This window comes from Barbatula barbatula, assembly GCF_947034865.1.
Source record: "Barbatula barbatula genome assembly, chromosome: 22".
NCBI classification, from domain to species: domain Eukaryota; kingdom Metazoa; phylum Chordata; class Actinopteri; order Cypriniformes; family Nemacheilidae; genus Barbatula; species Barbatula barbatula.
In genome coordinates, this window is record NC_136785.1 from 1319615 (window position 1) to 1334050 (window position 14436).

The 14436-nt window shown below is 44.4% G+C and overlaps 1 protein-coding gene across 4 annotated transcripts in view; it reads left to right on the top strand.

Annotated features, from left to right (window-relative positions):
* Nucleotides 1-828: 828 nt before the first annotated feature.
* rapgef1b (Rap guanine nucleotide exchange factor (GEF) 1b) overlaps nt 829-14436 on the top strand; it is a 34474-nt gene continuing 20866 nt past the window's right edge. For 2 of the 4 annotated variants that reach the window (XM_079485944.1, XM_079485945.1), the window contains exon 1: nt 829-1086. In XM_079485944.1, coding sequence (XP_079342070.1) covers nt 1059-1086 — 28 coding nt within the window. In that variant the 5' untranslated portion in view covers nt 829-1058. The remainder of the gene's footprint in view (nt 1087-14436) is intronic. The other 2 variants (XM_079485947.1, XM_079485946.1) reach the window with 2 other exon arrangements.

A 14436-nucleotide genomic window follows, 5' to 3' on the forward strand; every position in this document is an offset into this window, starting at 1 on the left:
GCGCCATTTTAACTCATGCTTAATAAATGTACTTATTCATGATTTATTTGACTCGAATTCATTATTATCTTGATGTTGTTTGCATCATATAGGCCATCAGACTGGACACTGTAGGGTGTTATGTTGTTTTTCTTATTCCTGCTCACTATTTGGCATTTTTTATTTATGCAGTTATAACTGCTTTATAATGCATTTGTAAATGTCTAATTAACCATTAATGAACACATTCATAAATGCTTCATAAAGCGTACCTTAATGTAAAGCGTTACCGACATTCGTCGAAAATTATTAAATGAATTAACTTTATAGTTATAAATCAACAATGAATTCGCAAAACAAACAGCACAAACAAAGTTGTAATTCCCAACTGTTAGCATTTAGAATCAGGCGTATGTAGTTATGTTATTAAACCACTAGATGGCAGCAGATGTTCAGCAGCAGCTCGAAGGCTCGAATCCACAAGCAATTCTTAATAAACGGTCATTTGTAACTAAACAATATTTACATCCGAATATTTATATAAGTTTAGCTTGTATAAATAAAAACAACCATTTTATTCAGATCCACTTGCATTCCACTGTAGTTTACTAACTACAGTAATGCTGCAATATTTTTAACAGTTTATCAATTCCCTACAATTAATAGCCCCGAATATATACAATACAAAGCGTACTTATTCCTATAATACACTACAGCATACTGTGATTTACCACAGTTTACTATAGTAAATACAACGTGTCCTACTACGGTCTCGTTCGTGTGGGATTTCGCTGCAGTGTCTGATTCCGGCCTGAGAGCGGCGCTGTGTCGCATCCCGGTGGATCCAGCGGACGGGATTGCGCTGTTGTGGCACATACACACACACACGCGCGCGCGCGCAGCCACACCGGCGGTATCTCTCACCGTCCGAGCGTGTGAACGGATCGTTTCTCTCTTACCGGGGGCCCAGAGACCCCCACGGACCCGGCGGATCACGATGTGTGGCTGAAGAGCAGAATCCAGGATTGCTGCGGTAAACTCCCTCTTTTCCGCCCGCGAACCGAGGATCGGGTCCGATCATGTCGGGGAAGATCGAGAGCAAGCACGGTAAGCGTCATCTCCGGGCCTTGTTGCGCGAAACTTTCGAGACCGCAGGAATGTGTCACGAATGCGTTTCGTGCGCTTTTTCGCCACGCGTTAAACGCACGAGCGTAATGTTTCGTGTGGTCCGGTGGGAGAGAGAGAGAGAGAGAGAGAGAGAGAGGGGGGGAATAAATCAGTGCACGTTAGCACGCGCTAGCTCACGGGACATTTAAACGGACTCTGTCCGGTGTTTCTTTACAGACAGAGACTCGCACACACGTGCGTAACGGCGCTTACGTGCTTCTGTTTGTGTTCGCGATGCGTTCGGACGCACACAGACGTGAATGTTTGACGCACGTAGAGACGCACAGCCGCTGCTGCTGTTGTCAATCTTCAGACATGTCTGACACAGGTTGGGTTGAATGCTGTGTTATTGTGCATCTGTTTCTCGTATCAGACCCGGTTTGCCGCTCGGTCTGAGTTTGCATGCGTGAGCTGTGCCGACGTCGAGATGTAAACGGGCGCGTGTGAATGTAGAATCTATGTGTCTGAAAAACTTCATTCATGTGTTTGACGTGAAATATGGTTTCTTGTATAAAACAGTTTGTAAGACTTTAGTTGAAATATAAATGCACGTGTGCATATGTCACGTTAAGTATGTACAGTATACATACATGTAAGATGTTCTTTAAATGAACTGAACACGCTATGTAGTGTGTTTATTCATGTTTGGTTAAGTCACTTTTGTATGTGCATAACTGAGAATGTTCCTTTAAGGAAAAGGACGCACGTGATAAACGCAGGTGTGTTGTGCACTTTTCCAGTGCTGCAGGGTTTCTTCTATTGAATCAGATATTTGTGGTCTCTGAGAAGTGCTTATGTTATACAGAAGAGATGTTTCCTTGGGGATCTCGGGGCGCTCTTATGCATGCGGCGTGTGTTCGGGAACATGACACAAACTGGAACCTGTGTGTGTGTAGTAAGTGTACTAACAGTGATCAACAGGAGGTTTCTTTCAGCGGTGGGACGGAAACTCAATCCCCCGTCACCTCACCCTAAACAGCTGTGCCGTGCGCCCGGTCGGGTCAGGGTTTTTAGGGTGAGGCTCCAGGGAGGGGCCGGCTCTGTTGTTTGTTATAAATATCTGAAGCTCGATTGGTGTTACTAAGGACATGTGATATTTCTGTCATCGTGTGATGGTGGTGTTTGTTTTCATGCCATTAAATGTGTCAGAATCGTGCCAGATTCCGATCCCGATGTTCATTTTCTGTACTAAAACTTTGCATTATTTTGATCTGAAATAGAAACTTTTCCATGAGTTTAAGTCACTTGAGAAATGTCCCTCGAGGCAATAAATAATCACGTGTTGTTGAAATGTCGACGTCGGTGCGTCGTGTGTATTCCTGTGTGCGGGAAAGTTAAAGAATGTTTATCCCGAGGCGTTTCTCACCTCAGCATTCCTGTGTGGCTCACATGATAGATTCATTCATCTGATGTTGGTGCATATGGACGTGTCTGAGCGTCAGAAATCATGGAGTTGGCAATTAACCCAATCTGATGTGGTGGAGGTTCTCGGCACATTTCTCATTCCTTGCATGTTTCCTCCGGGTCCGTGTTGTGTCCTGTCTTGTACGGACCTGCGGGACGTGTGTGTGTGTGTGTGTGTCTGTCAGAGCGTCATCTCCAGTGAAATAACAGCAGGACAGACTGTGCAGAACCGTCTGTTGTACTGACGTAATTCTCGGCATCAACATGTTTCTTTGTCACCATGGAGACGCTGCGCTGATGTCATTTATGCTGAAACTATAAAACATGTCAGCCTGCTATAGCTCACCTCTCTCTCTCTCTTGTCTCTATATTTGTCTCTCCCTCTTTCTGTCTGTCTCTCTTTGTCAAGTAAGGTAGGAAAGGAGCTCGAATGGTTAAGATGTTGTTGTTAGATCGAGGATTTCAGGTGAATTTGGATACTATAAAGACATGAAAGCTTGGAAATGTTCGCATGAACACTAGTTGTGGAAGACTACTTTTATTATGTTGATTTGATATCATTTTTATTTTGCTGGCAATTGTTATTGTAATAATTGACTTAATGAAAAGTAAGTCCTAAGATATAAAAAACCTCTGTCTGTCTGTTTTGTTTTAATCTCTATATGTCAGTTGAAGTGTGCTTTATTTGCTTTACAAAAACTGTACGTTAGACAAAGCGTGCAAACGTAGCAGTGAATGCAAAGTAGGATGTAGTGCAAAGTGAAAAGGATAGAATATATAACTGTGTATGATAACTTTATGCAACAAAATAAACAAATACGTGTCTTTCTGTGGTGTTGAACAAAACCAGGAAGATGATTCGACCTCCCTCAACATCCTTGCAACATCACATTATGAGTAACTTTATATTACACTCATATGAAGTTATTTTTGTCAGTTATGGGGATTTATGAATTATGTCTTGCACTTGCATGTAGTGGGATGTGTTTTTCAGTGTGTGAATCACATGTTGAGTGTTCATTGAGTTATCTCTGATTCTGAAGAATTATGAGAAGCACTTGCGACGGTCCCAGAATAACTTCATAATGTCATTTATTCGGTGGGTGTGTGGTGATGTTTCTGTGAGGTCTTGTCTTGCAACGCCGATGCCTGGAAACAGGAGTATTTACATTTTATTTGTACTTGAGTGTATGTAAATGTGTATGAACATATTTTTGTTGTTAGAAATGAGCTGAATGTGTGTGTGTGTTATATAATAAGTTTGATTGATATTCAAATCTCTGATAATATATGTGTTGGAGTGCTCGCATGTACACGCTAGTGTTCAGAAATGAAATAATGCTGATATATCACATATAAACACCAGAAGATTATTTGTGCATGCACATTTCACTTAAATGAAAATGAAATGTCATTGTAAAACCATTCTTCTTTTCTGGATTGGCTTCCGCTGTAGAATAAAAGCTTTCATGTGTTTATGTTGACGCTTCAATCCCACCTGAAAATAAAACTTTTAAATGACTGTAATATTTTCACAGGCCCTGATTGGCTGTGTTTCGATGTGCTGTGATTTGGCCTCTGACTGGCCGAAACAGTAGTCTCTGGTTTTTATCCCTAAACTGTAATTTGGGGAGATTTTGGAGAAATAAGTGCAGTCGACTACAAGAATAAAAGCACGCTGATGCTATCCTGAGCTTCTGTAATTACACGCTTTCTCTGTATGTGCTTTGGGAGAAACAGCAGACGTGTGTTTGTACACATACAGAAGTTTAGTGAGTTCGAGCTGGACGGGTTGATGGATGTCGCACGCGGGCTACTCATCCGAATGTTGTAATGGAGATTTATTGATTGTTTCCAGTGTCTTTTTCCACATCGTAGTTTGTGTCGAGCGTTCCATGCTAAAGGCTACGAATCGATCATTTCTCACGTGTGTGATTGTTTTTCAGCTGTGTGCTGAGCGTCAGACCGTCACTGTCTGAGCTGTCCGCCGTTCGTGTTGGAATTTGGATGTTTTGGCACATCAGCCTTATCCGGCATGCGATCAATGTGACGATGGAGTCTGGAAAATTTGTTTATTTATAAGATCCAGTATTTGACGTGTGAGTCAGGTCATGAGATTGAAGTGAGAGTGACTAACTGTGATGTCTCCGGTCCTGGACGCTTATTTTTGACGTGTGGTTGTTGGATCTCCTGAAGGTCCATGTTTTGGGCTTGGGGGATCAAAACTAATTCTTAAGTTTGATAGCCGAAGCTTTCGTGGGTTTCACATGGGGAACAGCAGCCGGAGAGCTCAACGTCTTCTAGAGGAGACGGAGTATTTTAATACAGGAGAACCAGATGACACGGGTGAGCTCTGATCTTATCTGAACACTATAACACCTAGTCATATTAAGCGAATAAAGGTCATTGTAAAGCTTCTTTAATCATTTATACTTTGCTAGATAACAGTGTAATGTAATATATTGACATGGACTTTGCAGTGGTGGTTGTATTTACACCGTAGCTTTTTCTATATGTGTTCATTTGCACTTTATTTCTGCTCATAAAGTCTGTTCAATGACTTTAAATGAACACAATAGTTGTGGTTTTAATGTAGTGATTTTGGTCTCTATACAGTTATTTTACTTATTGACACTGTTGGTGTGAATTTGGGTGGTGCGATTTTATCTCAATGTTTGGGTATGTGATATTTCAATATAAATTTTTTATATATTTGCCATCATAATCGCGATTATTTTGGCCAAAATTGAGATCCCTGTAAAGAAAAGGGTGCGCTGTGGATTTATACTACAAGAAAAGAGAGGATCCTTGCTATGTGTAATGCGGCACAATAATTGGTTAGCGTAGTGCACGTGATGGACTATAATACGTGAGAAGTTCTCAAGTAGTGAGGAGCTAAACCATGCAAGGCTTTATAGGTAATAAGCAAGATTTTAAGGTTAATGCGATGTTTGTCTTACTGATAAATTACTTGTTTTACCGTGGCACGTTTTTCTCAGTTTTCTCGGCAATTATAACCGAATAGATTCTAAATTTTATTTTCCGACAAAGAGGATATTTCTGGAAACACTGACGCTTCAGATGGGACATTCCAGCCGTGTGGCTTTTGTGCAAGTGCTCATTTCATCCAGTCCAGCTCTGGGTGGATCCACCCGAAAGATCTCCGTCCAGAATGAGGAGAAACACTACAGGAAGTCTTCATTCACAAAGTCTAAATAAATGCTGTCTGAGACATCTGTTTGGACTGTTTAAGAATGAGTTCCTCATGGTCTTTAAGTGAGGCGATGAGAGTTTCTCTGGTTATTCTTCAATCCTTTGATGCTTGTGTAAGGTCCTCATTGACTTCCATAGTAGGAATAAAAATGACCATGGTAAAAAAGCCATGACCTTGGTGTTGCTAGCGCCAGGCTCTAACCACTGAGCTTGCTGAAATAGAGCTCAATATTGATCAAGTTTGTTTAAAGAGACGGTTCACCTTAAAATTAGGGATGCACCGATACCAGTTTTTCTCTGCCGATCCGATTCCGATACTGAACTTTCAAATATCGGCCGATACCGATCCAAATCCGATATCAGTTATTGTTGACCTTTTAAGGTTTAGAATGTCTGTAACTCACACAGTCATTAAATTTATCTGCTTAAAGTCAAGCTTTGCATATTCATGAAATACATCAAAACTTAGATAAATAATATACACAGTATGACGGACATCTTTATTAAGAACACTGTGCTAAACTTATAATTGAAATACATTACATTTAATCAAGCTATGGAGTCATCCAAATGACAATCTGTATTTTCCAACCATCCAGCATTTCTTTGATTGAAGCTGAAATCACGCTGCTTCTGTGTGATCCTCGCAACTCTTTAGCATGTAGCACAGCACTCAGCAATGCGTAACCAGAATCCATCCCATGCGCGGTTAAACTCAAAAGGGAATGGGACACACGTCGGAGCTCCAAATATTAGCAGTGAAGCTCAAAGATTTTACATATTTTAACTGATCCGCAACATGCGACGACACTATAAAATAACTCGGGCAAAGCTGTTTCAGAAATGTATTTACGCGATGGTAAACTAACGCGGTTCAGGCGACGGAAGCCTACATTTTCCACAACAGAGAGAGGCTGATTATCTAGTACAATAAATTCCACAACTTTTTCTGTGATTTTTACAGATTTTTTTTGTCGTCTTTGTGAAGTTTTTCTTGCCTTTGAAATAATTCCTGCAAGGTTTGGTGCTTTAATTCGTCCTTTTTGCGTTTCGCTTGTACAAACTCTTCGTGATCTTTTCCGTGATGCTTCTGAAGATGTTTGATTAAATGTGTCGTGTTGTAACGCGCAACAGTACTTACACACTGGCAGCTGTGCTGCTTTCTGTTGTTTCAAGCGTGAAATATTTCCACATCTGCGACATCTTCAACGCGCTGAAATTTCCATATAGGCATAAAGTTGGGTCCTGAAAGGTCTCCCCACTAAACTCGCCTGTCGGGCCATTACGCAAAATAAATTTCAAAGTATTTAATTATTATTTTTAAGTAAATGCATTTTTCTCAAAATAAACGAACGTTTTCTATTTACTTAAATACAGCTCCCCGTTGAACAATTGCTGGTAATTTGGTATCGGATTTGGATCGGTTGTGCCGACTCGCGCATGATCGATACCCGATCCATTCAAAAAGGTATTGATAGGAGCCAAATCCGATCCAGAGTATCGGATCGGTACATCCCTACTTAAAATACGCATTCTGTCATAATTTATTCCCCCTCATGTGGTTCAAAACCTGTCTATGACTCTGTTCACCGGAACACAAAGGTAGATATTTTGAGAAATGTCTCATGGGTTTTGTGTGTGTTAATACAATGGATGTTGGCGACCAACATTCTTCCAAATATCTTCTATAATAGACACAGTTTTGAAATGACACGAGGATAAATGATGAACGTGATGACCTACGCCTTTAAGGCCGGAAACGTCTTGTTGAACAACCTTTTTTGAAACACAAAAGAAAATCAATGGGAAAAATACATCCGGCTCCTGGAGCGCTGAGAAAGTGCACAGTCATTACATTGAGCAGACAGAATCAAAGGTCAGACAGAGAGACTTTTACTGTGTTTGTGTTTTGGAGCTTGTTCATTTCTTCAGATTCTGTGCAGTGATTCAGTCTCAAGCTGTCTGTGCTTTATTTACCAAATAGATGCCAATCAAAAACTGTCTGTATGATGCTGTTCAGCTGACATAATGTTTCCAAGTTAAAAATGCCTAAAAAAACCACGTTTTATGTTTCATTCAGGTTCTGGGTTGATGTCTCGAAATCGAACGGAGAGCGTGTGTGCAAATCGAAATATAACGGAAGAGCGTGTGTGCGAATCGAAATCGAACGGAGAGCGTGTGTGCGAATCGGAATCGAACGGTAGAGCGTGTGTGCGAATCGGAATCGAACGGAAGAGCGTGTGTGCGAATCGCAATCGAACGGTAGAGCGTGTGTGCGAATCGGAATCGAACGGAAGAGCGTGTGTGCGAATCGGAATCGAACGGTAGAGCGTGTGTGCGAATCGGAATCGAACGGTAGAGCGTGTGTGCGAATCGGAATCAAACGGTAGAGCGTGTGTGCAAATCGGAATCGAGCGGAAGAGCGTGTGTGCGAATCGGAATCGAACGGTAGAGTGTGTGCGAATCGGAATCGAACGGTAGAGCGTGTGAGCGAATCGGAATCGAACGGTAGAGCGTGTGTGCGAATCGGAATCGAACGGAGAGCGTGTGTGCGAATCGGAATCGAACGGTAGAGCGTGTGTGCGAATCGGAATCGAACGGTAGAGCGTGTGTGCGAATCGGAATCGAACGGTAGAGCGTGTGTGCGAATCGGAATCGAACGGTAGAGTGTGTGTGCGAATCGGAATCGAGCGGAAGAGCGTGTATGCAAATCGGAATCGAACGGAAGAGCGTTTGTGCGAATCGGAATCTGAAGGAAGAGCGTGTGTGCGAATCGGAATCGAACGGTAGAGCTTGTGTGTGAATCGGAATCGAACGGTAGAGCTTGTGTGTGAATCGGAATCGAACGGTAGAGCGTGTGTGCGAATCGGAATCGAACGGTAGAGCGTGTGTGCGAATCGGAATCGAGCGGAGAGCGTGTGTGCGAATCGGAATCGAACGGTAGAGCGTGTGTGCGAATCGGAATCGAACGGTAGAGTGTGTGTGCGAATCGGAATCGAGCGGAAGAGCGTGTATGCAAATCGGAATCGAACGGAAGAGCGTTTGTGCGAATCGGAATCTGAAGGAAGAGCGTGTGTGCGAATCGGAATCGAACGGTAGAGCTTGTGTGTGAATCGGAATCGAACGGTAGAGCTTGTGTGTGAATCGGAATCGAACGGTAGAGCGTGTGTGCGAATCGGAATCGGACGGTAGAGCGTGTGTGCAAATCGGAATCGAGCGGAAGAGCGTGTGTGCGAATCGGAATCGAACGGTAGAGCGTGTGTGCGAATCGGAATCGAACGGTAGAGCGTGTGTGCGAATCGGAATCGAGCGGAAAAGCGTGTGTGCAAATCGGAATCGAACGGAAGAGCGTTTGTGCGAATCGGAATCTGAAGGAAGAGCGTGTGTGTGAATCGGAATCGAACGGTAGAGCTTGTGTGTGAATCGGAATCGAACGGTAGAGCGTGTGTGCGAATCGGAATCGAACGGTAGAGCGTGTGTGCAAATCGGAATCGAGCGGAAGAGCGTGTGTGCGAATCGGAATCGAACGGTAGAGCGTGTGTGCGAATCGGAATCGAACGGTAGAGCGTGTGTGCGAATCGGAATCGAGCGGAAAAGCGTGTGTGCAAATCGGAATCGAACGGAAGAGCGTTTGTGCGAATCGGAATCTGAAGGAAGAGCGTGTGTGCGAATCGGAATCTGAAGGAAGAGCGTGTGTGCGAATCGGAATCTGAAGGAAGAGCGTGTGTGCGAATCGGAATCTGAAGGAAGAGCGTGTGTGCGAATCGGAATCTGAAGGAAGAGCGTGTGTGCGAATCGGAATCTGAAGGAAGAGCGTGTGTGCGAATCGGAATCGAACGGAGAGCGTGTGTGCGAATCGGAATCGAACGGTAGAGCGTGTGTGCGAATCGGAATCGAACGGTAGAGCGTGTGTGCGAATCGGAATCTGAAGGAAGAGCGTGTGTGCGAATCGGAATCTGAAGGAAGAGCGTGTGTGCGAATCGGAATCGGACGGTAGAGCGTGTGTGCGAATCGGAATCGAACGGTAGAGCGTGTGTGCGAATCGGAATCGAACGGTAGAGCGTGTGTGCGAATCGGAATCGAACGGTAGAGTGTGTGTGCGAATCGGAATCGAACGGTAGAGCGTGTGTGCGAATCGGAATCGAACGGTAGAGCGTGTGTGCGAATCGGAATCGAACGGTAGAGCGTGTGTGCGAATCGGAATCGAACGGTAGAGCGTGTGTGCGAATCGGAATCGAACGGTAGAGTGTGTGTGCGAATCGGAATCGAACGGTAGAGCTTGTGTGTGAATCGGAATCGAGCGGAGAGCGTGTGTGCGAATCGGAATCGAGCGGAGAGCGTGTGTGCGAATCGGAATCGAACGGAAGAGCGTGTGTGCGAATCGGAATCGAGCGGAGAGCGTGTGTGCGAATCGGAATCGAACGGAGAGCGTGTGTGCGAATCGGAATCGAACGGAAGAGCGTGTGTGCGAATCGGAATCGAGCGGAGAGCGTGTGTGCGAATCGGAATCGAACGGTAGAGCGTGTGTGCGAATCGGAATCGAACGGTAGAGTGTGTGTGCGAATCGGAATCGAGCGGAAGAGCGTTTGTGCGAATCGGAATCTGAAGGAAGAGCGTGTGTGCGAATCGGAATCGAACGGTAGAGCTTGTGTGTGAATCGGAATCGAACGGAAGAGCGTTTGTGCGAATCGGAATCTGAAGGAAGAGCGTGTGTGCGAATCGGAATCGAACGGTAGAGCTTGTGTGTGAATCGGAATCGAACGGTAGAGCTTGTGTGTGAATCGGAATCGAGCGGAAAAGCGTGTGTGCAAATCGGAATCGAACGGAAGAGCGTTTGTGCGAATCGGAATCTGAAGGAAGAGCGTGTGTGCGAATCGGAATCTGAAGGAAGAGCGTGTGTGCGAATCGGAATCTGAAGGAAGAGCGTGTGTGCGAATCGGAATCTGAAGGAAGAGCGTGTGTGCGAATCGGAATCTGAAGGAAGAGCGTGTGTGCGAATCGGAATCTGAAGGAAGAGCGTGTGTGCGAATCGGAATCGAACGGTAGAGCGTGTGTGCGAATCGGAATCGAACGGTAGAGCGTGTGTGCGAATCGGAATCTGAAGGAAGAGCGTGTGTGCGAATCGGAATCTGAAGGAAGAGCGTGTGTGCGAATCGGAATCGGACGGTAGAGCGTGTGTGCGAATCGGAATCGAACGGTAGAGCGTGTGTGCGAATCGGAATCGAACGGTAGAGCGTGTGTGCGAATCGGAATCGAACGGTAGAGTGTGTGTGCGAATCGGAATCGAACGGTAGAGCGTGTGTGCGAATCGGAATCGAACGGTAGAGCGTGTGTGCGAATCGGAATCGAACGGTAGAGCGTGTGTGCGAATCGGAATCGAACGGTAGAGCGTGTGTGCGAATCGGAATCGAACGGAAGAGCGTTTGTGCGAATCGGAATCTGAAGGAAGAGCGTGTGTGCGAATCGGAATCTGAAGGAAGAGCGTGTGTGCGAATCGGAATCTGAAGGAAGAGCGTGTGTGCGAATCGGAATCTGAAGGAAGAGCGTGTGTGCGAATCGGAATCTGAAGGAAGAGCGTGTGTGCGAATCGGAATCGAACGGAGAGCGTGTGTGCGAATCGGAATCGAACGGAGAGCGTGTGTGCGAATCGGAATCTGAAGGAAGAGCGTGTGTGCGAATCGGAATCGAACGGAGAGCGTGTGTGCGAATCGGAATCTGAAGGAAGAGCGTGTGTGCGAATCGGAATCTGAAGGAAGAGCGTGTCTGCGAATCGGAATCGAGCCGTTTGTTTTGTATATTACTGATGGATGTGTCGTAACCACCATAGAGTGTAGTCATGGAAACGTTTTTATTTCAGTTGTCAGACGTCAATCACGTGTGTCATCTCGCTTACAGCTTGTCACCCTGGCAACAGACAGAGAGGTGTGTGTTTGTGTTTGTGTGCGTGCGCGTGCGTGTGTGTGTTTGGTAAAGCAGAAATAGATCTGTGTGTGTGTGTGTGGCAGGGAATACGTTTTGGGTTTGTCTATGAAGTCATATGAAGAATCTAAATCCAGTAAACACACGCTCACACACGCTCACTCTTGTCTTTTGAGATTACTTCTCTCTGTCTGCTGTTCTCCGACAGGGCGGCACACTTTTCACTTAAGTCTCTTCATATCACGTCTGCTCCAGTAACCTACATCACACCCTGCTCTCGCTCTCTCTCTCTCTCTCTCTCTCACGCTCTCTCTCTCTCTCTCCTCAACTCAAAATGTTCATCCATAATTGCTATAATCTAAAGAGTTTCATGACCCATTTCGTATCCTTATGTACAGTGAGGGAAATAATGATTTGAAGATCTGCTGATTTTGTACGTTTATTTTAAGTCAGGGGAAAAATTTGATATAAAGGTTCTAAATTGATTTGCATTTCAGTCAGTGAAATGATTATATGATCACCGAGCAAATCAAAACGTTGTACTTGGTGGAGAAACCCTTGTTTCTGATAGTTGGTCACCAGGTTTGCACGTGTCAGGATACATTCGAGTCCTCTCCTCTGTAAATCTTAAAGGTTTCTTGGCTGTCGCTCAGCTAATTGCAGTTTTAGTCTCTATCACAGATTTTCTATCGGACTGTGTGCTTCTCATTGTGACACTCTTTGGTCGTCTTTGGGTCTTTGTCATGTTTAAGGAACATCTTCAGTGATCTAGATAAGTGGATGAGGTTCTCGTCCAAGATATTACGGCCCATGGGCTCGTCCCTCAGCCCCTCAATGCGGTGAAGTCGAGCAGAGAACAAGCCCCAAATGTTTCCATTACTGTGTTTCTCTGTAGTGAAGATGTTCTTGGGGTCATAGTCAGCATTTATCTCCCTCCAAAAACAGTAATGTAGTCTCGCAGAACTTTCTCCGAAGCCCTGAATCATTTTGATGTTCATTGTCAAACTTCAGATCCCTCACATCCTTTGAAACCTATTTGGTCTCGACCGATGTGGAGAGGTTGACATGAAAGATGCAGATTCTGTTTGCAGGCATCGTTTATATACATATACATACAAGATGACTTAGGAGGACTTTCTTAAAGTGACAGGACTAATCTGTGGTCCATATAGGACCAATCTGTGGAGCCAGAATTCTTGCTGGTTGCTCGACGATCTAGTACTTATTTCACTGAATGAAATGCAAATAAATGTATAACCTTTATATAAAATAAACAGACCAAAAACATTATTGGCCCTTAATTTCTTTTTCATTTCCTAAGCAGGCAAACTTACAAAATCAGCAGGAGATCAAATAATTATTTCCCTCACTGTATATTTATTTTGTGGGTTGTATCGTCTGCATGTTTGCGTGCGTATTAGAGGTCATTACTGTGTGTCTGAAGAGAATGGGCAACGCAGGAAGTACTGGAGCCAGACAGGAAGTTGATGGGTAGGCTGAGGACAAAGCAGGAAGTCATGACTGTGACCTACAGGTGGCACAAGAGATTAGTGTGCATGTGCATGAGTGCATGTTCCGTGTGTGTGTATGTTTAAAATGTCAAAACGGATCTTGAACCGGAGGTCAAGAGATGCAGTCCGCGGTGATAGGGTCACTGACAGGAAATGATGCAAAGTTGGGCGGGGCATCCTTTGCTGAACTATTGTGTGTGTTCATCAGGACCTCCAATGCATATGTTTAGATGTCATAGTTGGTCCATCTTATAACTGCATTCCATCAATCTATATTATCAGCCCTGCATAGTAATGTATTATATCATTACAATAGCTATAAAGTGTGTGTGCGTGGGATTCTGATGGCGGTGTAGAGGATACTGGTACATCATTTATGTCTGTAGTATCATCAGATCTTACTATGACAGCCAGGCTGAATCATAACTGTTTTGTCTTTAACTTTGTATGACGCACATGTGCCCACATTAGTGTTGTGTTGTGGTGATCGGTGAGGTTATGGATCTGTGATCTGGATTTTAATGGTGGTTTAACAGACTACATTACCCACGCTCCACCACCCCCTTTATCAGCCTCCAGGCCTTAATAGACCCATTGTGTGTGTGTGTGTGTGGTGAGGTATTACCAGTGTGTGTTTTGGAGCATAATGGCTCCACCTATTTGAGTTACAGTACGACCCATCCGTTTTACCCAGGAGGCATTGTTCTGAGCTCGCTCGCTGCGGAAAGGCTGAGCCCCTCACTGCAACAATGACTGTCAACACACACAAACACAGAGTCACACAGACAGAGGTCATGAACTCTGTGTGTCTCAATAGAATATTTTGCACTTAAATTGCAATGATGGTCTATTTTATTGCAAATGTTATTGAATACAAGCATAATACAAACTTCTCAGTATTTAACCTCGCTCTCTTTCATTCTCTCGATCTATCTCTGTCTCTCTCTCTCTCCGTCTCTCTCTGTCTCTCTCTCTCTCCGTCTCTCTCTCTCTCCGTCTCTCTCTCTCTCCGTCTCTCTCTCTCTCCGTCTCTCTCTCTCTCCGTCTCTCTCTCTCTCTCCGTCTCTCTCTCCGTCTCTCTCTGTCTCTCTCTCTCTCCGTCTCTCTCTCTCTCCGTCTCTCTCTCTCTCTGTCTCTCTCTCTGTCTCTCTGTCTCTCTCTCTGTCTCTCTCTATCTGTCTCTCTGTCTCTCTCTCTCTCTCTCTCTCCCTCTCTCTCTCTCTCTCCGTCTCTCTCTCTCTCT